Here is a 27234-nt window from a genome sequence, read left to right as displayed (position 1 = left end):
ATATTGCCCTTAAAACAACACTAAGGAGAAAATGAAGGACTCATTTGTGTTTTTATGAAGCATTTGTTTTCTAAATAATTGGAGCTATAAATAAATTAAGTAATCCACTAATATGTGGTATATATATATATATATATATATATATATATATATATATGAATCCTAAAAGTTCAAAACGTCCAAAGTATTTTAGAAAAAGCAATGATTTTATTAGAATATACATTTATACAATAAGAACAATCATTTTTACATTAGTGTATCTAACTCAGTGATGCGTTCTCTCAGTCACACAGACGTAATGCCATCTTATTAGGAGTGTGAAATTTGTGGTACAATATTTCTGAGGGTGGATCTGTTTTTGTGGTCAGCATACTATTTCTTATTTTGACACTTCTCTAAAATGAACCTTTAAGTTGTTTCAGTTCTCTCATTTCACAGAATTTGTCTACAGCAAATATGAATAAACATAAGGCATTAAGGTACAGCATAATGCTATGGTTCTAGTGTTTTTTGACAACCATTTAGAAAGGAAATGTAAAAAAAATTGTTTTTACATTTGGTTATTGTAGAGTATGCAGTAATAAAGTATTCCTTTATAGTTAGTTCTTAGTTTATATATTTGAAATCTCTACATTGTTAATATATTTATAGCCTTTATACAAGTAGTGAGTTCTTCATGCATTGTCACTGTAATTAACAAATTATTATTTTTTAATTAGCTTATATGTAAAGAGTTGTGCTTTGGATCTGCATGCTCAAAAACATTCACTACTAGGCTTAAGAGATATAACCACTTTGAATGGAAAGGATCTCAAGCTGACTAGCTGAAGATGCTACTGTGCCTATGCCCATTAATAGACACTTCCTTGAAAATAAATTCCAGCACAGAACTATGACAACCATAATGAAATGACCATTCACAATAGATAATGCTTTACATGGTGCCTGCATATGGCAATTTATCTGTCGAGTAATAAAAAAAACCTATGCCACTCCCACACTACACATGCATCAAAGTAGCCGGAGCAACTTTTCTCTATTTACAGATATGACAAGAGACACACGGGCGAGTGACATATGTATGCAATTTCCTGCGTAAACTATTTATTTAAAATCATTTAAATTTTGTTCATTTTGAGAAAAAAAAGACCTGTGAAGAACTCACTATTTGTATATAGGCTATTAATATATTAACAATGTAGAGACTATAATATATAAACTATAAATTAACAATAATGTAAATGATTTGTTAAGCACTTTATTACTGTTTACTAATTATAAAATGTTACCGAAAATGTACATTCCCTCTTCTACTTACCGTTAGGCCTAAAAAAATAATACAATACTGTATTAGGTGATTCTACAATGACATACGATTTAAACTATTAGGGGCTTTCGCACTAGAGGAACGTTTTCATAGTTCCTATAACCATTGACGGAAGTACCTGCTTTTTGGCATGTTTGCACCGTAGAAATTGGGAACAATTTGACAACAATAGGAACTAGACTACAGTGTAAGGTCAGCGTAAGTGTACGCAAGTTGATGGGCCGAACACAATGCCATACGAAACACCGGCACCAGCCATTTTTAAAAGTTGTGTAAACACAGTTAACAAATACTTACTCCACAATCTAGCATTCATAATGGAACATAAACATACAGAAAGTTAATGTCAACGGCATTTACCTGTCGCCTTTGTCTGCGGCATTGTGTTCTATTCTCAGCCTCGATGATATCTAGCACTGCAAGTTGTCATAGATTTAGTCTTTTAGTCCTCCTTTTTGCTCTTTTATCCGCATAACTTATATATCTACATACGTCTCTTCACAGTTTTTACTAGCAGTGCGAATGCAATCAGGAAAATGGCCCTAGGGGAACATTTAGTTCTCAGGGTCAGCCATGATGGCTAGTTCCTATAACTGAGTTCCTATAACTACCTGTTGTGAAAGCCCTTATTAGCCGCTTTCCGACCAAGTAGTTACAGGAACTTAGTTATAGGAACTGTCCACTTCTAAACAGTTCTAAGAACTACTCTCCCCCAAACTCGGTTTTGCTGTTTGCGTTCGCACTGGCCAAGTGGCCATAGGAACTGGTAGGAGGGGTAAGGGAGTGACGCTGACGCAAGCACGGTGACTTTTATTTTGACGGTGTGACGGATCTTTATTTTGGCGGCGCTGAGAACGCCAGAGCAAACAATGCTTGCATTCTCTGTGTTCATTAGTTAGCGATCTGTCTAACAGTACTGTTAAATATGTTATTAGATAGAATTGTTATAGGAAGTACACAATATATGAAAAAAAAGCTATTAGCCTATGGCGTGTGGTTGATGTCCAGTGTTGCTAGCTGAGCAGAAATACATAATCATGTTTGACTTGGTCCCCTCAAAGTTGCGTTGGATTTTCTCTTCAGCATAAGGGTTTAGAGGCCCATCTATCACTGTTTTCCATGTTTGTATCTAGTTTCTGGAGTAAATATATAGGCTATAATCTGTGTGTTTACATATAGCTGTTTTAAAAATGGCAGATGCTGGTGTTTTGCGTGCGTTCGGTCATCAGCGTACACTAAAGTCACGGATAGTTCATATAGTGCTGGTTTAGACCCTACTCTGAAGTAGGGCCTAAATTAGTTCCTTCAAATGGAGTTCCTAGAACTAAAGTCGTTCCTAGTCGTTCCTAGTTCGCACCGCAGGAACATACAGGTACTTTAGCCAATAGTTCTAGGAACTGTGAAAAGGTTCCTCCGGTCGGAAAGTGGCTAATGTTACTACATGAAGGCCTAAGTAGAATAGTTACATGTCCATATTTAATAAAACCAAGAACACTGGATGTAAAAACTTGTGTTATTTGTCCTCTAAAATGTGGCAAAGGATCTAAATTTATAACATTCAATTCATACTGGAGTCTGTGAACTGAATTAACAATGTTCATTCTATCTGTAGCACAAAAAGGATTCTTTGTTATTACAAGGTCAGAATGTTGTGCAGTTATATTTACCATTATCCAAAGTCAGAAACTTTTTTGCAAAAATTGTACCTTTAACTCGTCACTGGGGCAGCATCCTCAAAGGTGCACGATTGTATCTTATGTACCCCTAAAGGATGCATATAGTACCTAAATGTGCAAATAGTGTTAGAGGAGGTACAAAAGTGTACCTTTGAGGGTACTGCCCCAGTGACGAGCTAAAGGTACAATTTTTGCATAAAAGTTTCTGACTTTGCATAATGGTAAATATAACCGCAAAACATTCTGACCTTGTAATAACAAAGAATATCTGTGTTTTGTAAGTAACAAAACATCAAAACTACAAAAAGATCTAAGCTGTGGCAGGACAGAAATTGGACTTACATCAAAAATGAAATTTGGCGATCTTTCCCTTGACACTAAGCCAAGAGACCTTCAGTCTATAAGGTTAAAATCCATATGTCAACAATAGTATAAGTAGACATTTTCTCAGTTTCTCAGTGTATGGTATGAAACTTAAAAACATACTTTCTTCTGCCAGTAACGCTAAGAGTTGGCTCTGATGATGGTCATGCACAATGATAGTTTACAAAATTGGTTCAAGCAACATCTGGATGTGATAAAATGAGTTGAATCAAACCCAGTACTGGTTTTGTTTAAGGGGTGGTGTTGCTGGTGTACACTGCTGGGCGGATTCAGGGTCAAGTGGACTCCATGTGCAAAGGAGAAATGGAGACACAGTTCTTTCAATCGCTGGCACCAAGGCTGCATCATGTACTTCCTCTATAACGGGGCTGTCAGGGCAGCTTGGAGTCAGTGGGGTCACTATAACCGAAGGAACAGTGAGACTTCTCTCAGGCTGACCCAGATATGGGCCTCTGGCTAAAGTATCTTCATCAGGGTTCCCAGTCAAAGCCTGTATCATTGCGGGGTGGGCCCGCTTTTCCCTCCGGTGCCGGAAGACAAGAATAAGAACCACAAGAATGACAATCAGGAGGAGGCAGGCCAGAAGTGGCAGGATGATGAGCAGGGGATCAGATGCAGGTCTTGGTAAAGACTCCATCCTCACTAATGTATTTTTTGGGGAGGGGTCCAACTTGCCCATCGTGGTATGGGGCACATGAGGGACCGTTGATCTGCTTCGTGTGTGGTTCCCCCAGCGGTTTCGGGGTTTCAGCTTTGAAGCAGTCCTGTGTGGTCTTGTTGTTGGATCTAAGTGAGATGGAGGGTACATGGGTGACATAGCATTTGTTGTTCTGTTGAAAGTCGGCAACTTGGTCGGCTCTAAAACCAAATGCTTCCCTGTAATGGGGTCATAAGGTATTACTAAATACACAAATTCGCCCATGGCAGGCTGAACATTGGCTGCCTTCAAAAGGAAAACAAATGAGTCATTAAGTGGATGGACTGCTGTGACATTGTACCTGGCTGCTGTTGTGTTGCCATAATTGGTTTGGAAATTGATGTTTTCCTCTATGGCAACTCTGCCCTGTTCCACATCCCTGAATGTGAAGGACTCCAGCGAGCGAGAGGCTCCTCCAAGGTCAAATGTCACTTTGACTAGCTTGCCATGTTTCGGCGGCTCAAGGATTTCAAAGATGGGATCGCTAGCACTAAGGGAGGCCAATTCTGTTGCATCAAGGACGTCCTTTCTTAGTTTCACTGGGATACCATCTGGGATCCTAACATGCTCTCCAAGGTGGATCAGTGGCCTGACTGTGATGTTTACCACTTGGTTGGTCAGGTTACTCTCAGATGTGAAGACTGTGAACTCAAAGCTGTCTTGAAAGGATGACAGGTCAGTCATGTTATAAAATAATCTGCCAGTGTGAAGGTCCTCTTGGTCAAAGTGTGTGACCGGCTCTTCCATAACCATGACACACCCATGACTTGGTGGGCCTGTAACTAAATACTTAATGGATGCATCTTTCTCATTGGTCACTGCAGCCAGATGTTCGAATGTCAGAGTCACTATGGTCTGACCTTGCAACAGAGTCAGTCCGGTGTTGTTGGCCACACTGATGGTGATATTCTCTACCTCTACACTAAAGAGCTTGTAGAGTGGTCTGTGGAATCCATCAGTTATACTTAAGTAGATGACCCCTGATGAGGGTTCCCCATTTTGAACAAAGTGCACCCTTCCTTGATTTACATCAGCCTGGGTAAAAGTGATAGCAGACTTATTGAGTTGACCCTCCAAAGCAAGGAAGCCATTTTTAGGCTTGCTGATTACCGTATAATAAAGCTCCTCAGGTGGAGTGTCTTGGTCCTCCACATAAAGGTTCTCAGTGTCCAAGGTCACAGTGTCCCCTTTGACCACTTTGAGTCTAGGGGATCCCGTCTTGAGCACAGGAGGCCGGTCATTAACAGGGGTCACAGTAATATTAAATATTCCTGATACTATATAGTCTGCATTCTGGGGTCGTTGAGCAAGCTTTCCTTTGGGGTTTAGCCACACATCAAAAGTGAAGTTATCATGAGTGGTCTCAGAGTCATCATGTACATAAATAACTCCATGCTTGTGGAGGTTGAATTGGGAGAACTTTGGTCTTTCATGTGTCAGGTTCTTTTCGCCTACAACAATTGTACCGTGGAGGGGTGGAGAGGTGATTTCGTACCAGACCTCATAGAAATTACGTTCCTCTTCTTCTAACTTTCCCAAAAGGTTGGAGGCATCCAATTTTGATTTATCAACGAGAACACTACTACCCTCAGCAACAACAGCCCCTGTATAATGAATATGAAGTTGTTAGTGTAGAGATACTATATTATATGTGTTCAATTTGTTTATCAAATAAACATTACGAGAAGTCAGAAAGCATTACCAGTATTTGTCAAGAGTGCACTCCTATGCTCCGGGCCAATATTTTCATAAGAGATGTGGATATTAAAGGTGTGAGCATGGAGGGATGCTGGGGGGCATGATGCAGTGAAGGTGAAGGAATCTGTAGCGGTCCAGGCAACGGGTTTAGTCTGTGCATACAGCACAGCACGTTCTTTCACCTAAAATAATAGAGGTAATTAAGCTTATTTATAAGTTAGAATGATCTGTAACACTTTAGTTTAGGGTCCAATTCTCACTATTAACGAGTTGCTAATTATCCTTCATATTACTAGGATATTGGCTGTTTATTACTACTTATAACGCGCATATTAATGCCTTATTCTGCATGACCATATTCTACATCCCTTAACCCTGCCCAATACCTAAACTTAACAACTACCTTACAAACTATTAATAAGCAGTAATTAGGGGTTTATTGAGGCAAAAGTCATAGTTTATAGTTAGTTAATAGTGAGAATTGGACCCTAATCTAAAGTGTGACCAAATAATCACATAAATGCTATTTAATATCACATATCACATATTTGTTATCACATTTTTGCATTATTTTCTTCTTAAGTGTGTTAATATTTACATTTTAAATATGTAGATATGCTAATTATGTTGAAGAGCCTATTTTAAATAAATGTTTTGAATTTCACTCGAACGGTTGGCTCGGCTAATATGCACAAGAGTGAAATTAACTTCTAAATTTCTTACAGCCCATACAAACATTGTGATGAAAAAAAAATGTTTGCCCATGTTGTAATACCACAGTACAATTTTTGTCTGAATTTTATATTATGCTCAAATAATGTTACATGAAATTTTATTTTGACAAAAGCATGCTTAAAACCATACATATCTTCAAAATATATATGCAGGATGACATCTGTAGTAGAGCATTTTCTGGTCCCTGAAATGTCAAAACTTAGCAGAATACACTTGCTCAAATCTAAGCGATGCGCCTATCATATTTTTTAAAAGACGTACACATTTAAAGGGCACCTATTATGCCCCTTTTTACAAGATGTAATATTGGTCTTGGGTGTCCCCAGAATGCATTTGTGAAGTTTCAGCACAAAATACCCCACAGTTAATTTATTATAACCATTTGAAAATGTCATTTTTGGGGCCTGTTTTAAAAAGAGCTGTTTTGGTCTATACCACCTTAAATGTAAATGAGCTGCATATCCCCGCCCTGCTGCTGGACCCAGATGATGAAGAGAGTCCGGCACAGAATACGACACGAATGAGAATGGACTACACGTCTCGGAATGGTTATTTGATACATTTATGTACTTACAAAGTTTTAATCGCGTCTCCTTTGCAATTATGGATGTGCAACACACACACACACACACACGAACTGTAATAACGTTCGCGCAATTTTCTGAAACCACACACACACACACACAAATACTGTGATAACGTTTGCTAAGTACAAACGATTTATTTATTTTTTTCTTAAAGGGTCATTTCACCCGTGGAGACATGAATGTGTATTGAAAGTGGGTCATTTATGTAGAAGAAATGTGAAATTATTTTTGAATTTGGAGCTTTCTAGACTGAGAAAAGCCAGAAAATGTATTTTTGGCTTATGTGGATGAAAGACAACAACTCCCAGAATGCACTTGCTTCGCTGCCCTACAAGGCCACTCCCAAGCCACGCCTACCGGTAAGAGAGCGCAGTTGAGAACAAAAACATCAAGGCAAGGCTTGGCTACGAGTGAGTCTCCGTGACGAGTTTGCCCAAAATGTCCGTGATTCGGCTTTTGCGTTCTACAGTCGCCATTCATCATGTTTACTGTGGCGAGCAGGACGAAGCTGAGGGGCGCGGGAGAACGGCGCGAGGCCGGTGGCGTGATTACTGACGACCGACACCTGTGAGGCACTGTTCTCATATCTCGCACGGAGGAGCAGGTATTTTCTTAGCAATGGTAAAACACACATCAACCGATCACGCCACCGGCCTCGCGTCTTTCAACCGATCACGCCACCGGCCTCGCGTCTTTCTCCCGCGGCGCTAGCCTCGTCCTGCTCCCTGTATTTCTGTGATTACTGATGAGCGCGCCTGTGAGATGCACCGGTCTCATGGGCTATCTCTCACGGAGGTGCGGGTATTTTCTTAGCAATGTTAAAACGCAAATCAACCGATCACTTGTTTAAATTCATGTAAACATTACATTCAGATTCACCAATCGGGGTGAATTCAGTTAGATTGAAACAAAAGGTGAGCATGTAAACAATGGATGGCGACCGCAGAAAGCAAAAGCTGAATCCCGGACATTTTTGTCAATCTCGACGGCCGGACATGTCCGGGAAATAGAGTATGGTAACCCCTACTACTCAGCTTTCTTCGTCCATATTTTCTGCAGGTTTCTGCCGTTGAAATCAAACGCACTCGCACTGATCTGTAATAGGTCTGTTAGCGCATTAGGTCCAACCCCCTATGGGCGGGTTTGAAAGGGTGGATCTAGTGCTTGTAGTCTTAACAGAAATCCCCCCCTCTTACACTTCCTCCTACAATGACGCAAAATGACGATTTTTGCGTCATTGTAGGAGGAAGTGTAAAGAGGTAAATACAGATTTCTCTCGTCTCGGGGGAAAATGAAAAAATGTTGCATGACCATTCAGTAGTATGACTGGGTTTCTAACAATGCAAAGCTTAATGCAAATGGGTGAAGTGTCCCTTTAAGGGGAGGGAGATAGATGTTTATATACTGTCTATGGAGATAGAGCAGACCTTAATTTATTTACATTTGTAACGTTAATTGCTGCAAAAAATGATAGCCTACGTGACATAAAATTGTCTGACGTTGTTTGTTGAGACATCCTATGACGACGACAATAAATAGCTTTAGACGCATTTGTTGTTGAACTGGCTGACATCGATTGAAATGACTATTTGCTCAAAAATCATAAAATACACTTACTTCTGGAGGTGACGTTGGATCGCGAACTGTAGGCAACGATCCACACTTGAGGATTAATTTTGACCCTCGTTCACTAAACAGTCAGTCAGAAAATGATTCTCGTATTTAGGAAGTTTAAGTGGCGCCTTTTCTTCATAAATAAAATCCATCCGCTGCGTTTTCAGTGGCTCTGATGTCAGTGAAGACTACTATGTCCATTCTTACATCCCACAACAGAACACCTACACTTCTTATGAGACATTACCGGCTGTCGTTGAAACAATGGAGGATGGTGAACAGATCACCGAAGGCGGGGTCTATGCCAAAACCAGATGTCAATCAAATCACATCGGTGGGGCTTAGCGCATTTCTACGTCACAGTGAGGGAAATCTAGAACAGGGCGTTCTGAGACAGTGCTTATGATTTATTGAGATAGTAAAAAAACTACTGGGTGGATTTTTATCATTCTAGGGTGGTTTTGCTCACACACTGCCAACACACATTTATGTACAAACACCATGTAAAAGTGAATTTTGCATGATAGGTGCCCTTTAAACAAAACTCAGGAGCAGATTTAATAAATACCATGTTTTGGGTGAAGGAGGCGATTTCTTGTGTGGAATTTTCTGCTCGTTTCCACATTAGGCTTCCGAATTTTGGAGGTGAGGTCACGGTGTAGGTGATGGTGCGATTCCCATAAATATCATCATAGTCATTTGTGATTATTAGCAGCTCATCTTCAGAAATTAACTTTGAAGAACCTGTGGAAAGGATACATGGAATAAATCCTTTACATCATACAGAAAACGGGACCATTACTGTTTCGAAGAATAGGCTAGTCTGAGCTTCACGCAACCCAGTCCAGCTGCTGCATGTCCTTTGGCTATCTCTTCATGTGAAAGACACCCTCACTAACCACTTCCTACTAAAAAGTGTAACCACGATTTTCACTGGTATAAAATGGCACTTGAGTTTTAAGTTGAAGAAAGCGACAAGAAAGAAGAAATGCGGAAATTGGTTTCTTAAAAGCACTATAAAAATTAACCTGGGAAAACTTTAAGTTCTTGATTTTTCTCTAAGCTGATGACCAGAGATTGGGCTGTGACACTGAAGATTTTCCTTGGAGCAAAGTTCACTCCATCATTGACTTGAAAGTGAAATCCTCCAGACAAGGCACCTGTTGAAACATAAATACCACAAATCTACTGAGAAATCAAGCAAAATGGCTTATCAAATCGTATGGGCAGTTCTGAAAGGCACTTTAAAATGTAAACTAACCACTATGTACAAAGACCAGCTGGCCATGATTGATATGCTCTTGGGTGAAGTTCAGAACAGGCCTTGAGGGGGCGCTCTTCAGGGCTAGATGCCCATTACTAGGTGGAGTGATGATGAATTCTAGGCTCTCAGGAGGAGAATCTGGATCCTCAGCACTGAGGTCCTCAGTGGTTATCTCTGTCACAGAACCTTCCCACACCTAGTAACATAAACATGATATTGTCAGTTTTGGTCATGTTTTGTCAAGTGAGGTTTAACATTTTTCACTAGAAACAGTATTTATTTATTTATTTTACAGCAGAAGCCATTTTAGAATGTGTTTACTGAGCCTCCTGCTGGTGACAGTGGGCGCCTGCAGATTAGTCCTGCTCACAGTTTATGCTGTTTTAACCAATGTTCTTATAATAATCTTTCCATGATGGAAATAGAAAAATATGCCAGATTTTAGTCAGATATTAGATATTAGTAAAATGTTTGCGAAAATGCACAAATTTGTCAGGTCTGTGGGAAGGAGATCACCCAGGTTAAAGTCATGGTTTACTTTGTGTGTGTGTGTGTGTGTGTGTGTGTGTGTGTGTGTGTGTGTGTGTGTGTGTGTGTGTGTGTTTATTTCTGTTTAATATCATTTAATTAAACCATTTAAGTAAACATTTGAAGTTCACAAATACTGTATAAATAGATGAGAAATAGTTAGTAAGTGCAATACAGTTATCTTTGTAGTGTAGAATTAGTACAAATTAGTTTCAGGGGGAAAACTCACCTTGAGAATCCTGTTGACAGTTACAACTGGAGGTTCATCATTTATGGGAGTCACATTGACATAAATCACAAAAGGCAAGCTTTGCTTCCGGATATCTGTATTATTGGCAACGACTGTAAAATTATCAGCCATGGTCTCACTTCCGTCATGGACATAGAATATGAACCCCTGCTCAGCCTGTGGCAAAGAAGAAAAAAAGTATACAATGCAGTTCTTTAACAATATTTAGAATAAAGATTAGTATAAAATCTTTACATTTGAAAGATATATTTTCTTAAACAGTGCTGTTTACAACATATTTTTAAACGATTGCCTTATGGGAGTGAAGAGAGACAAAGTAAACAAGAGGAGAGAGTGAAATGAACTCACTTGAGCCCTTGTGAAAGAAGGAATGGGAACACCAGGGATCCTTGAGTGTTCAATCCGGCCATGATGAGGCCCCTCGGTTACAAGATAGAAGATTTGGAGTCCATGAAAGTGTTTGTTAACAACTTTGATGATGTCCTGACTGAGAGCTTTAGAAGAGCCCTCTATCAGGGTCATATTGGACACCTCTAGAGGGATGTGCAAGGGGATAATATCCACAACGACTACAAGATCATGGATTGTTAGAACGCCATTGGTTACGTCAAGTGAGAAAGAGTCATTAATATATCCATGGTCTGTTTGAACATACTGAACATGCCCTTTATTGATATCATCCTGTGAAAAGCTTTGGATGGGATTCTCCTTACTGCCGTGGTAATGATCTTCTTCTACCATAGATATCCGCAGAAAACCATGAGCGGGTGCCAACTTCACAGTATACACAATCTCATAAGGTTTGTTATCCTCATGAATAACCTGAAACAAACCAAATGAAAATATCAAATAGATAGTCTGTATTCATAACCAAGTTGTCTGAAAATTACTTTAATAAAGTAAAACTAACCTGGAGAACATCTTTGTTGATTTTGACAGGTTTTACTTCCTCCACCAAGATTGGGTTATTGTGAATGACCTTTGGGGGCTGTTGATGACTCTCAAGGTACACCCTAACAGCCACACTCACATCCAGATGCAGGCTTTTCACCTTACAGGTGAAGTTAAAAAAGTCCTCCTGTGTTTCGCTGTCATCATGATGATACATTACATGACCCATCTTCAGGTCATGTTGTGTGAAAGTATCTGCCTTAATACCATTGCATTGAAGAGTCCCATGTCTTGGTGGTAGAAAAACCTCAAAGATCACTTCTTCATCATGCCTGACATCCATATTAGTGGAAATACTGAAATTAGCAACTTTTAAAATGGCCACCTGGCCTTTCTGGACCAAAATACCTGTGTTGTTGGCCACCTTAACGTATGGATCCTGGGCCGACACTTCAAGTAGTGTTGATGTATAGTGCTTGCCATCTGATATGAAGAGGACACAGCGGCCTAAACTCACCCCTTTGTGAATGAACAGCACTCTCTTCTCTTCTAAGTCCTTCTGATGGAATTGATAAAGCTTGTGTGTGGTGTCATTTACCAGGACTAACTCCCCCATGGGGATCTTTCGTCTGGTATAAAGCAAATCTTCATCATCAAAGTCTGTGTCAGCATCATGGTAGCACAAGTCTTCCAGTGTAAGTAACCGCTGGCTGTCACGCACCACATGGAAAACTTTATCCACAACACGGACGGGTTTCTCGTCATTAACCAACTGGATGGAAATATTAAATGTGCCCTCCGTGCCTGGGGTTTTACTTTTCAGAGAGCCAAAAGAGGCCAGGAATGTAAATGCATCATGCGCAGTTTCACTATCATCATGGACATACAAGATGCGTTCCTCCAAAATGTCCTGATTGGTGAACTCTATTATGCTGTCATTGCTGGAAGAGGAATTAGAGAGGTTTATTTTCTTCAATATCCCATGTTTAGGGCTGTTGGTGACAGTGTAGTGTACTGCCCTGGAGCTGGGTGTCTCTGAGAAAAGCATTGTCTTAGTAATGACCTTGCTCTCCCCTTCCAAGAGAGAAAGTCCATGATTTCTTAAAATGATGTAATGAATATCTGCTTTGATGCTGATTCTGAACTCATGAATCCCTGACATAGCAAATTTCGAGAATACTTGAAAGTGAAACATGTCCCTTGTATCATCTTTTGGCCTTTCTAGGAGCTCATATTGCAACTTGCGATTAGTAATGTCATCTTGGCTAAAGGTAGAGTTCTTTTTTAAAATCTTATTAACGAGAAGAAGATGTCCTCTCCTTGGTAATGTCAACAAACGAATGTGAAGGTCGTTCTCCGAAAGTCTCGCACCTTTGGTGACAACATGGAATTCTTGAGGTGTCAATGTGACTTTGAGTTCACCATCTATCGCTACCTTATTTCTGGTTATTCTGTAACGTATCCAGCGTACTCTAATCGAAAACAACAACTCATCCGTAATGACTGAACCAACTGTGACTTTGCATTTTAAACTGTCAGTGACATTACTTTGCTGCGTACCATGGAAAGTGCTGAGATATCGAAGACGCTCCTTTTCCAGAAGTTTCTGCGTGAATGTGCCTGTTTGCTTCCACTGCCCACTTGAATGCAGCCTTTGCAGCTCACCATAGATTGGTGGCACTGTGACGTCATAGCGGATATCCACTGCTTGTTTAGGGACATTCACTTCTACAGCAAGATGTTTGTTACTAATAAGGGTTGCTTCACCTTGGGTTACCTCTACTCCGGTGTTATTGGCAATCTTGTGTTCTAAGGGAACAGCGATGATCCTGAATACCACAGTGTTGCTAACCTTGTCCCCATCACTCACCCTAATAGCCATTCTGGAGTTCTTGACACCTTTGTGGACATAATTCACTTTACCTTCCTCTAGATCGCTTAGGGGAAATGAGGTCACTGCCCGGCCAGGGTGTTCTTCTATTTCTAGAAAACCTGAGTCAGCATTCAGGTTTCCAAGCACTGTGAACATCAGATCTGTGGAGTTAGTGTCAGGGTCGATGGCCCTGAGAACATCTGTGCTCAAACGACGTCTTGAGTGCTCCAGCAGAATGAAGAGACTGCCCTCAGGAAGGCTAAGTTCAGGAGCATCATTGACAGGTGTGATACTGATGTTAAATCTGTGCAGACGGTTCCCTCTGAGATAGCTAGGCACTTCATTTTTGCTGTTGGTGAAGATGGAAAACATGAAAAAATCATGTAGGTCCTCAGATCCCCCATGGACATACATTACCCTTCGATGCAAGAGGTCCAGCATATTGAAGATGTTCTCACCCAGATTAGGGTCAACATCCAGTCGGAGTTGCCCATGTACCGGCTGCTCTTCAATGCGAAACATAACCTGCGAATGTCGGATCCCAAGCTTACGGAACTCAAGGTTAACCTTTATGTGTTTAGACTCAAGTGGTGCTCGTCCACCTTCAAGAACCTCCAAATCCTTGAGTAAAAGAAAATTTTTCTTCTCATGCTCAGGTACGACATCTGTCAAATTTTCATAATCCATAGTAATAATTGATGGACTTGTGGTACTGGGTCCAAGCCGTTTGTCTGGTTCACAACCAACAGAAATATCCTTGGTGACCAACGCTTTTGGAAGGCCCATTCTTTGGTAATTAACTCTGATATTTCGAAGACAGCCTTTAAATGACCCTCCTCCAATTCGCTTGCCTACCGTAGAGAGCAAACCATTCTTGTGAATTTCTGTGTAAGTGCTGATATCAACCCCACCTAAGTACAGAGGCCCTGTAAACTGTAGCGCACTGGCATTTATCCCAAAGCTAGAATTGTGCATCTCCAAACCCAGAGTAAACTGAAGGTTCAGAGGAGACAAATAGAGCCGCAAAATGTGCCATGTCCCATCATTGACGACCATAAAGGAACGCAATACTGTCTTAGTTGCACCTATTTTAAGGATAGCAACAAGGTGACCCTTTTGGATCTCCAGGGCAATATAGTCACTTTGGCCTGCAGAGCTGTATAAAAGGATCCCCTCTGAATTTACTGTATGCAATTCACATTCAAATACACCCTCTTGGGGTACGTCCCATGCTGGCAGCGACATGTATGCTTTGGAGCTGAAAAAACTTATTGAATTGTTGACAGTGGCTGAAAACTCTGGGCTGCAACCAAGTGACACTTCATGAATCATTTTGTATCCAGAGTAAGGTCTTAGAGAGGATAGAAGGTTATGCTCATTGAACAAAACCTCATCGACACACCCCCGAAAGCCAGAAGATGTTTTATCTGCTGAGAGGTAGGGTTTTTCCAGATCCCCAACACCACCTACAAAAAGCCCATCTTGGACTTCCAGTTCAAGATCAGGTCCTGGCATCTTAACAGTTGTTATAGAGTTTTTGTCCACAGTCAGCGTGATGTTGGCAAGGTCATGTTGAAGTTCTACTGTATGCCAGGTCAGATCATTCAAGGGGATACCCTTCTCAGAACGAACCATCCGTTCCCCAGATCCAAGATCAATCCGCACCTGACAGAGACGGACAGAAGATCTTAACAGTAATGTAGGAAATCATCTTTAAAAAGCTAATTGTTTCACTCTAAAATTTGCTGGGTTAATTTATTACCCAGACTGCTAGGTTCTGCTTGTTGGGTTATTTTCATAGTGTTGGGTAATTTTGTGTCTCCCATCAATGTGTTAAGTTTCACTGACTGAAATTATGCACCTCCTCACAAGGTTTGACAAACTGGATTAAACTGGAACAGTAACAGTCAATTTCTCTCCTGTCCCGAGAGATCTTCCTAAATAACTTTAAGGTTTATATACACTTGTGTATCAAATGATATTGCAAAGAAACTCATATTACATTAACTACAGGTAACAGAGTCACCATGTCAATATTCCTCAGCATGAAATGACTTGTCAGCACAGTGATGCAAGGGGAGGTGAATACTTTTTCTGTCTTGAAGCAACAAGAAATCACTTGCCTTTTATTTTTGCCTGTGGGCATAAAATATCTGTTTTAAGCAGTACTTTACAACTCGGATAAATGTAACTGCCAAGGATGGGTATAAGTTTAAGATCATTTAGAAGGATACTAATTTGTAAGATTCCAACATAGTTAAACTGATTCATTTAATCTGATCGCAATATTTCACTATGTAGCTAATCTCAGTCTCCATTCTAGCAAATGCATGAGTAACATAAGGGTATTAATATGCAATTAAGAGTTAGAAAACATCAACTTACAGGATGCAATAAAGTGGAAATACAGTGTTGTATATGAAGACCTCTTTCCAGTGACATGAATTTGATGCATTTAATTAATCACCTGTACTCTGCCAGAATGCAGTCCCATCCAGAGGAAGTCCGTCTCTCCGGCTGCCAAAAAGAGCAGGCCACTGGGTGCAGAGGTTCGGAACCGTACATGGAAAGACGTCTGACTGGACAACTCAACTGTTTTCAAATGCACAAAACCATCTCCATAGAAAGAAGCTGCAAAGTATTTTGAACTCGCATAAATAGGGATTAAATAAAAAAGTTATTTGTGTGTGCTTAATACAGCATGCATACACATAAACATTACACGTTTTTCACATTCTGCACTTTACAACAGTAAGGGCACAGGTCACATTCCTTAAACAAAATGCCAGATGGTAAGATGTTCTGAAAACAGAGATCCAAATAGCTTATGTCTTTCGCATATCTTGCTTTTTGAGAGATATAACACATTAATTATTATCACACAATTGCTTCACCCTAACTCCATCCACTTTTGAATGTCCTTACAGTATGTAGGAATAATTCACACACACATATGCATCTGAGTTAGCCGCTGCTTTTGTCCTGAGTAAATGAAGAGTTTTATCAGCCTGAACAGCTCTGTGACAGCTGTGCCTAAAGCAGTTTAGACTAAGTGCTGTTGTGTCTGCTGCCCTCTAATGCGTTATCAGAATTCAATTAATGCATTTAATGTGCTGAATGCCTTTTAAGAGCTTAATTTCTAGAGCACTGTGTCAAAGGGGTCAATAGGAGTCAATAAGCACAGTGACTGGAGATGAATATGCTTTTCAAAATGCTAACCATAGTAAGTTAGTAGGGGCAGGGAATTAAACGTAATTATTTGATTTTTTCCACACTTGAGGGATAGATTGCAAAATTATGTCCAAGTTACTGCATAAACTAGTCGAGAAACACAGCAGCAGCAAACAATTTTGCTTAAAAACACTGGGTCAAAGTAACATCACAGAAAATGTGTGCTTGTTACATAACTATGAAATGTTCTGTTACACTTTATTTTAAGGTGTCAGTGTTGCAGTGTAATTATACATTTGATGACTGAGTAATAACAATTAACTACTACTTTAGGTCTACTTGCATGTAATTATGCATAATTTATATTAACTACTAGTTATTAATTATATGTAACGTAACAAGGACACTGCAAAATAATGTTACCAAATATTCAATAGGGAAGAAATACACCCATGAAGTCATGAATATATGAGTATCATATAGTTGTAAACGCTTAAAAACATTATCTTATCCTTCTATCAATGTTGTTAAGATGTTTAAAAATGCATTACTATCTCTGTTTGGCTTTGGACTGGGAGAGTTCGCTTCCATCCATGCTGCAGGCAAACAAAATGAACTTGGACAGATCGGATTATATCTAATCCCATTGCAGACATGTGTATAAGTCACTTTGTACAGTGAGGTATTAATTACTGCTTATGTGTCACTACACTCAAAAAAATGATTTTAGCTCTTTGTTCAATTTCATTAATTAAAATGAGCATATACAACACAACCCTTCATAGAAATGATTCCAGCTTAATTTCATTAAATGTAATCAATGTAATTTTTAAAACATTTGGTTTACCAAATTTTTTTTATTTGAGTCAACATGAATATTTTTCGTTCGTCTTAACCGGATGTCACTCAAAAAAGAATTTTGGCCTCTTGTTAAAATAATTAATTACAATAAGCAGAAGTAACATGATTGTTTAATATTGTCACAACTTAATTTAATTGTGTTCAATCAACCTAATTCATTTGTGTGAAAACTACATGAATCATTGTTGTTGACATCTAACTGGGCAGTGGATCTGTAGTTCCCAGCATGCTTTGCAAGGGACTGCATTTAGAGGGTCAATTTAGGGGAAAAGTGTTATTTTATGTGTTTTTCAGTAAATGGAAAGTGGTTGTTAGTTAATGTTAGTGTTTAATGTTCAGTTATGTTAGAAACTTAGAGGACTTTCTGTAATGTTTTTGAATTTTGTGGTTACCATTATGCAGAAGAGTGGCGACTGTGTTTAGGCTGTGGGCTCAGTATTACACTATATCTGCATTAATCCTCGTGCTCAGACTGTGGGCACTCCGTATACACTGTGTAAACTGCACTCACAGACCTGCACAAGTAATAATTCAATTGAACATTAGTAGTGTCTACCATTAGATGTGCCCGCAGAGTCAAACTAACTAAAATCATAATATTGGTTATTTCAGGTAGGACAAAAACTAAATGTAGTTAACCTGACAAAACTTTATCTAGCAGGAATGACTAAATTAATTTAAATTCATACAACAAGATTACAACAAATTATTTCAAACTAATTCGATTTTGTTGGAAAAATGTAATTCAATTTCGTGGAAAACCTTTCCTTAATTTAATTAAGTTCGTTCAACAGATTATTTTTTTGAGTGTACCTCCAAATGGGCCGTTTATAACTGATTGTTTACATTTTCTGTAGTTTGCATAAATAAAAATCGTTCCATCTGAACAAAATTAAGACTACTTAAATAAATTAAATGAAGTTCTACTAAGATAAAACTACAAATGTATGAACCACAACAAAATTATATTCGACAAAAGTGTTGTTTTAAATATTAATGGCCCATATTATATTATATTATATTATATTATATTATATTATATTATATTATATTATATTATATTATATTATATTATATTATATTATATTATAAATTTGGGTTTGCTGACACTCACCTCCGAAAGCTTGTCCACCAGTCAAAGTGAGCAGCACAAAAACGCGCCACAAAAACCTCTGCTCAAAGGCAATGTGAATCCACATGTTTCATAGCACTTCGGTTCAAATGTGAAGTCTTATTGATTTAATATTCCCCAAAGTACGTCCATTGTGCGACATTAAATCATGGTTAACTTTAAATCACTGTACCTGCAAGTCTGTCCACTAAACAACGTCACGGGCGTGTGACGGGTTACTCCTCCCTTTATGCATATTCATATACTCGTGCCACAGGGGAAACTCTGAAATTGCCCAGACTCCTCAAACAAATTATTCAGCATGTAATGAAACGAAGTGAAACGAATCTTAAAACTACCAAATCTGTTTTGGTTAGTTTTTGGCATAGGCTATTGATCTGTTAATTTAGGATGGCTCGAGTGATACGGCGAACAAACATAATCACGATCATAATCATAACCATTTTTCGAGTCACGTTTTGTCATTCTGTTTTTATTATGTTTTACTTGTTTATTTTAATGTTTTATAATCAATGCATAAATTTATAAAAATCAGCATTTATAATTATAAATACCTACATGAATAAATAGGAATCTTATTAGCCTATAGGCTATACATTTATACGTTTAGTAGCCTACACAGAATAGAGATCGATTCAATACATGCGTTTATTGGCGTGTTTGCACTATGCAGAAGTCAGAATAATCTAATAATTTTGACAATGACCACTAGAGGGAGCAATCACACAACATAACCAGAGTCGTTAAACATAACTACAGTAACAAAACATCCATTTACACTGCTTTATTATGATGATGAGAGTTAAGACCATAATAACATCGCTTCCTAAGCATGTGTGTTTTGTGGAATTAATAATGAACAAAGTATTAATTATTTTACTGTTTTGTTAATCCATTTGAAATCAGTGATTATCCCCTGTTGCTGTTTACCCTTTACATATCACATCTAAGGTAGATTATAATATCTCCCTCACAGGATTATGGTTTTTTTTTTCTTTAGGCCTGTTTTATTTTCAGATTTTACGTTTTAATTTGTATTTTTGTATTTGTCCCTGGAATTGACTTTTACCAATAATTTTTTTTTAACCATAGAAAAGCCTACACAGTGTGTCCTTTTTATTTATACTTCAACTGAATCAGTTAATTGACTATTCATTTCTACACCCCGTTCCAAGTATTGATTTTACATTGGGAGGAAATTCTGATGACTCATCAGTCCACTAAATTGGACATCATGCATCACTAGCTATATTTCAGCTACAATTCATACTATTACTTTGACTGTTCTTGAAAATACTTCATCTGCAGTAACTTTTTTGGTTGTAAATAAATGTATTTGTGTTATTAGAATGTAATTTGCAGTTACGTCAAAAAATGTACTTGTACCATCAAACAAGTAATCTGATTACGTAATGCATGTTACTTAAAGCTACAATATGTATTTTTTTTGCTTTAAAAATAGCAAAAATCACTATATCTATGTTATATATTTTTTTTTTTTTTGTGTACTTACATTATCCAGACTGTTTCCAACAACTTTCAAACCAGGAGAAATTTTAATTAAATTTTTAGACAGGGCACGTTTCTTTATTTCCGCTTTGTCGCAGTCAATGGCGTCATATCCGCATTGACTCTGGTTTCCGCTCGTACTGCCATGGTAACCAGAGCCCTCTGATAGTAACCAAGGCGACAGACGTGGACAATGTAGTTCGCAATGTCTATTTGCACGCTGTTGTTGTTTCGTTCAAACATTATGGACCATGGCAAGCAGACTTTGGATAAAAAAGGAGAACTAAAACGAGAATCAATATAAGCGTGGTGTTTTCGAGATGCCGAGAGCTCCCATAGACAGTATATAAACGAGAGCTCCACGTCCGAGACTTCGACCGCTCCTACATGTACTTTATTAAACAGGAGAGCACATTTACATAAAACTAACCAATGTTATATAGTTCAACAATGATAAAATGTTAGAATATGATCTATGTTATTCTAATGTTGATGTAGCTTACTGCTAGTCTCATACAGATGAACAACAAACTAACACATACATTTCAACACATTCAAATGCAGTTTAGTGTGCTAAATGTAATGTTAGACCAAGTGAAACAGCGCTGCGTTACCTCACAAGTTTAATTTGTCTAATAAACTGACCTGTGAGTAGTAATTCTGCATGTAGTTCGGTAGAATGAAATGTCCATATTCCTTTTATATCCGCGGGACTCGCGTCGCGTGTGGAGCTGATAGCTGTCTCTTAGCAATCCCGAACTGCTTCATATCACAGTCATGATAAAAGCATCGATGTATTCAGTCATCCATAAACATTATTAGATCGGTCGGCTTGACGTTGACGACAAGATCCATAATTCTTAGCATGTGTTGCGTCATCAAACTACGCCTTTGTTATTGTAAGACGTTAGCGACCCCTAGTGGACAAAAAAGATTCCATACTGTACTGTGCTTTACTCGTTACATCAAAAAGTAATCTGATTACATTATGCATGTTACTTGTGTCACAGAGCCAGTCACATCCTCAGCACCAGACCTCTTCAGTCATCTGCCATTGGCACCAGCCAGTACCTGCAAAGAGAAGAACTGTTACTCACAGCTAAGTGTTTGCTACTGTTTGATGAACTCAGTTACTCACCTGCGTGCATCGCTTGTTTCCCTCTCTTACCTGACAATAAACGACCTCTGCGGAAGTTACATTTAAGTAATCTGATTACGTAATGCATGTTACTTGCAATGCGTTGCTTTACTCGTTACATCAAAAAGTAATCTGATTACATTGTGCATGTTACTTGTAATGCATTGCTTTACTCGTTACATCAAAAAGTAATCTGATTACATTGTGCATGTTACTTGTAATGCATTGCTTTACTCGTTACATCAAAAAGTAATCTGATTACATTGTGCATGTTACTTGTAATGCGTTGCTTTACTCGTTACATCAAAAAGTAATCTGATTACATTGTGCATGTTACTTGTAATGCGGTGCTTTACTCGTTACATCAAAAAGTAATCTGATTACATTGTGCATGTTACTTGTAATGCATTACTTTACTCGTTACATCAAAAAGTAATCTGATTACATTGTGCATGTTACTTGTAATGCATTGCTTTACTCGTTACATCAAAAAGTAATCTGATTACATTGTGCATGTTACTTGTAATGCGTTGCTTTACTCGTTACATCAAAAAGTAATCTGATTACATTGTGCATGTTACTTGTAATGCGTTGCTTTACTCGTTACATCAAAAAGTAATCTGATTACATTGTGTATGTTACTTGTAATGCGTTGCTTTACTCATTACATCAAAAAGTAATCTGATTACATTGTGCATGTTACTTGTAATGCATTGCTTTACTCGTTACATCAAAAAGTAATCTGATTACATTGTGCATGTTACTTGTAATGCGTTGCTTTACTCGTTGCATCAAAAACTAATCTGATTACGTAATGCATGTTACTTGTAATTTGTTACTTTACTCAACATCAAAAAAGTAATCTGATTACACAATGCATGTTACTTGTAATGCGTTACTCCCAACACTGCTGATTTCAGATGAGATTGAAAACATCTGATCAATAGTTTTTCCACAGTCTGAAAACCTCTATAGATCAATGTAGATTTCAGTCAGAGGTTTTCTCAGAGAGGAGATCTATAGTAGAAATGTGTCCATTTTGAACTTAATCAGAATTGTCAGCTCATACGGGTAAATCGATGTAGCATGTGCATTTAGACTATATAGTCAAAATTGGGTTTCTATAGAGTTGTACCTCCACCAGATTTTTGATGGAACCACATCCTCATGTTCTGATAAAGACATGCAACGTTCAACTTGAAGTATGAGGTTATTCTCCGTCTGCTGGTCGAACGGGAACAAACTCAATTGCGTTTGCAATAATTGAAGCTGAATTATATTTTCTGTATTTTATAGTTTTCACATGATTTATATCATTTTATTCACTGGTTTGTTAAATACACACAGTATTACTGTGTTATTACTGTATTATGTTTAATACAGTATCTCTTCAGTAACATTCCATGAGTAAAAAGTTGTAAAAGTACCATGATATTACCATCTGATACCATCACAGTTTCATTTTTGTTAGGCAACATAGACAGTGAATACAGATTGTGTAGCTGTAGTCGGGCAATAAACCCATAATAAACCCAGCCATATGCAGATATGCCAAGAAAAGCAAATGTTAGATAACACATTAAAAAAGCATTTTTCTCCCACATTTTAACTATCTGGGACATATTTCCTCCTTTCCTGGTTGATTTCTGACTCACATCCAACTGTTGCCTTGCACTTCTAATAACCAATAATGGCTCTCTGTTCCCCACTGTCTTTTAATGTGACTGGGTTCTGCCTTGTTCTTTAACATGTAAGAAACCCATAAAAGTTCTGTTGTTTCTGTTGCACTACTGAATCATCTTAACACTCTTATAAATAGCGCACAGGGAAACATGTTTGTTATTGCCAAAGCTTTAAAAACCTGTTGTTTTTGTGTGCCAGTGACGTGGCCCGGATCCAAATGAAGGGGAAGAGAACGATAGGTCAGCACTGGAGCAGTTTGGAGAAACTGTTGACTGATTCACTTAATTTTGAATGTCCGTAATTGTTCGAAACGAACACAAGCCAGGTCTGTATCCTGTGATATAGAGCAGTGTGTTCTGGGCCATGTGTTTACTGCTATTAATATGGCTGTGTTGAGTGGAGAACAGCTGCTACGTCAGGGGAAACTGTGTGTGTTCAGTGAAACATTCTCAACTACACAAGTTTTACAATTAACAAACTATATATAACCAGAGCAAGACATCAACGAATAGTTCAGATCCTGAATGCACATCTGTATGCTGAATTACAGCATACATCAAAAGCAATTAGAAACCATTATAATAACTGACGCAGAATTCAGTATACAGAGTCGAGTTCAGTTTCTGATGGACTTCACACACTTGAGTCTGTCGACAACAGGACAAATGGAAGAATGAAAGAACAATCGCTTTGTCCAGTTTAAACAGATTGTTTGTGTCTCTGTAAGAAGGATCCCAGAGTCGGAAACAAGTGTATTGTTTATTTTGATGGCTCGGATCGTGTCGAATGATTATATGTTTGTTCAGAGCATTTTCTTTTGTAAATGAGGCACAGTGTAATGGAGAGTTCGCAAAGAAGCTTTAGTTGAAAGATGAAGCAGCAGCTGTACTGAATCTGACAGCAGCTGCATCACAAACCATAAGCAAAAGATTTCATAATGCTTTGTCTGTAAATTATGATTATATATGGATAATGTTTTCAAAACACTTACTCGCGTTCAGTAGCGAGTGTGCGTTAATACTGTTTCCTATGCAATGACGTTAGCCAATCATAACAGTAGCCGTTTACTGACAAACCTTAAAGAAGCCGTCCCTTAAAAATAGATCATTTCAGACTGAGGTTCAGAATGAAGGTTGAAAATAATATTTTTTCTGCATATACAGTACAGGCCAAAACTTTGGACACATTACTATTTTCATGTTTTTGAAAGAAGTTTCTTCTGCTCATCAAGCCTGCATTTATTTGATCAAAAATAAAGAAAAAAATTTAATATTGTGATATATTATTACAATTTAAAATAATTGGTTTTCAATTTATTATACTTTAAATTATCATTTATTTCGGTGATGCAAAGCTGAATTTTCAGGGTCATTACACCAGTCTTCAGTGTCACATGTGACATCCAGTCTATCACATGGTCCTTTAGAAATCATTCTAATATTCTGATTTATTATGAGTGTTGGAAACAGTTCTGCTGCCTAATATATTTGATGAATAAAAGGTTAAAAAGAACTGCATTTATTCAAAATATTTTTTTTATATAAATCTTCTTTATTATCACTTTTTATCAATTTAACACATCCTTGCTAAATAAATTTATTGATTTATTTAAAAAAAAAAAAAAAAAAAAACGAAAAAAATTACTGACCCCAAATTACTGACCAGTAATGTATATTGCTGTTATAAAAGATTTCTATCTTGAAAACATTTGCTTCTTTTTTTTTCTTTTCTTTTTTCTTTTTCTTTTTTTTATTCATCAAAGTATCCTAAAAAAGTATCACAGGTTATGAAAAAATATTAAGCAGCAGAACTGTTTCCAACTTTGATAATGAATCATCATATTAGAATGATTTCTAAATGATCATTTGATAGACTGGAGTAATGATCCTGAAAATTCAGCTTTGCATCACCGAAATAAATGATAATTTAAAGTATAATAAACTGAAAACCAATTATTTTAAATTGTAATAATATATCACAATATTAAATTTTTTTCTGTATTTTTGATCAAATAAATGCAGGCTTGATGAGCAGAAGAAACTTCTTTCAAAAACATTAAAAATAGTAATGTGTCCAAACTTTTGGCCTGTACTGTATATATAAAATATAAAATGATTTAAAACAAACTCATGACACCTTTGATGTAATGAGATCTAAATATTTACTGTCCACTAAGTAACACCAAGACTTAAGAGCAAATATGGTTGTTTCAAACACATTATTGAGCCTGAAATGGTTGCATAACGAGAAGGAAACAGTAGTTCAATGCACATTTTTCTTCCCAAGAAGCTTTTTCAGCGATTATCAAAAATGCAGTATCCCTGAGACTGCTCCAAAACCCACAAGTTTTGATTTGACAGATCAGTGTCGGCCCTCCAAACACTCCTAATTATTCCAATATGTAGCGGATGGAAAAAGCCAGCGTTGGACCGAGTAACTGGGCTACATGCATACTTCATTCGTGGATCATGGTGTAGGCTGACACCAGATTGCATAACAATCCACTTTTTTCTAGCTCTGACTGCCATGAGACAGGCCGTATCCGGAGTGTACGTAGACAGCAGGACTCTGGAAAAAGTCTGGGACTGTGCAATGGCAAAACAATTGAAACCAGACAGAAAATGCTCTTGCTAATACTGATATGTTTTCTTTGATGTACATTTAAAGAGGAAATTTAAACATTTATGAACTAAGAGTTGTCACTTAGGGGTTTCCCTAAAGCTGTGGTGTCCTTAAAATTCCTCAATATTAAACACCTTGCAAAAATATTTTTGTAACATTGACTGAATACAATAGCACAAGTGTGATTTACTGTTTTTTATGATTGTCTCTTCCATGCTCAGATCCCTTTAATTATTTTGGAAAAACTAAACAGGCTTGTTGATTTGAGTATTTCTTGAATTTCAATGCTTTTGTGCTCTTGGCATCCAATAATTTACAGAATAAAATGCTTTGTGGTTGGCACATACTATCCTTGTTGCAAGGGAAGCAATATTTAATGTAAAAAAAAATGGCAAAGTACACATATTGTACTCATATGTTCTGTTTTTATTGTATTTTTGATCAAATAAATGCTGCCTTGGTGAGAATAAGAGACAAAAACATTAAACAAATCGTACTGACTCCAAGAATATTCATTTGAAATATTATAATGTTCAGCATTCTGGGTTTATGGTTAGAAAATGGCTTCATAAATGCCCCTGAAATGTATATTGCAGACTTGCTGTCTGCAACCCAATCAGAACAGACCTGCAATCCATTTATGAGAACCACTGCCCTAAAGCATCTAACAATGGTATGTGCATAAACACAAACAAACATGTACACAATCTGACTGATATTCTAGATTGCATTCAAATTCAATCATTGTGGATCTGCATGCCTGCAAGACACCACAGATGAGGGCTCTACACTAGACAGAGGCCTCAGAGCTCAGGGGAATTCCTCTGACATCTGATCTTCTGAATCTAGATGCTTGATGGAGGGGAGGGACAGCTGGTGGCCCTCGAACACTGCTGAGGAACTGCATTGTGCATCCCTCACACAGTGGTTGGAAAACACAGTTATACACATACTGAAGAGAGAGAGGCACTTGTGAAAGATCATAATTCTCAAAAGTTGATATATATATGTTATAAGCACAACTTACTATTAGCATCAACTTCTATTAACAACATTAGCTGAGAGATTGGATATTTAGTGGTGTGGAATATCAAACAAATCCCCCATGAATAGGGCTGTTTTTGTGTGTTTTCTTTTGTCGTCTGAGTAGAATGGATATGTCTGTGACTGAGAAGGGAAAAGCTGATCTCTGTGCAGATACTAAAGGGATCTGATGTAAAGAAGATTAATGAAAGCCCCCATACCCGCCAACAAGGTGAGTCTCCCCCAACAGAAGCTAGTGGAGGATTACGAGTTTTAATCCCAGGGGCAGAGGCAATTACACTGTTTAGACTGAAAGAAACGCACAAGATGGAGGCAATAACAGGTTTTAGATCCTGAGGCATATTCATGGTGCAGAGGCGGTATTACTATTGCTATTATTATTACTACAAGTATTAAACTTCAGATCATAATTTGCCCCAGCATGTAAAGAAGTGGGCTATACTTTTCTAAGATATCTGATTTACAATTTTCACATTAAAAAATATAATGTAGACTTACCTACATTAAAGAAGATCAAGATTCTGGAGAATTGTTGCTTCAAACAGAGATC

General features: G+C 37.9%; 1 protein-coding gene across 1 annotated transcript; it reads right to left on the bottom strand.

The window, feature by feature from the left end:
• Nucleotides 1-3595: 3595 nt before the first annotated feature.
• LOC308684158 (chondroitin sulfate proteoglycan 4-like) lies at nt 3596-18755 on the bottom strand (the record flags this gene model as incomplete). Its single annotated transcript, XM_081355265.1, has 10 exons — nt 3596-5688; nt 5787-5964; nt 9287-9462; nt 9747-9878; nt 9980-10178; nt 10740-10916; nt 11109-11582; nt 11671-15189; nt 15992-16155; nt 18671-18755. 10 exons carry the CDS (start codon nt 18753-18755, stop codon nt 3596-3598), a joined length of 7197 nt encoding a protein of 2398 aa, XP_081211391.1.
• Between the last annotated feature and the right edge of the window lie 8479 nt (nt 18756-27234).

This window comes from Scardinius erythrophthalmus (assembly GCF_964197995.2).
Source record: "Scardinius erythrophthalmus genome assembly, chromosome: 23".
Classification (NCBI taxonomy): domain Eukaryota; kingdom Metazoa; phylum Chordata; class Actinopteri; order Cypriniformes; family Leuciscidae; genus Scardinius; species Scardinius erythrophthalmus.
This window is presented reverse-complemented; position numbering and strand designations above follow the sequence as displayed.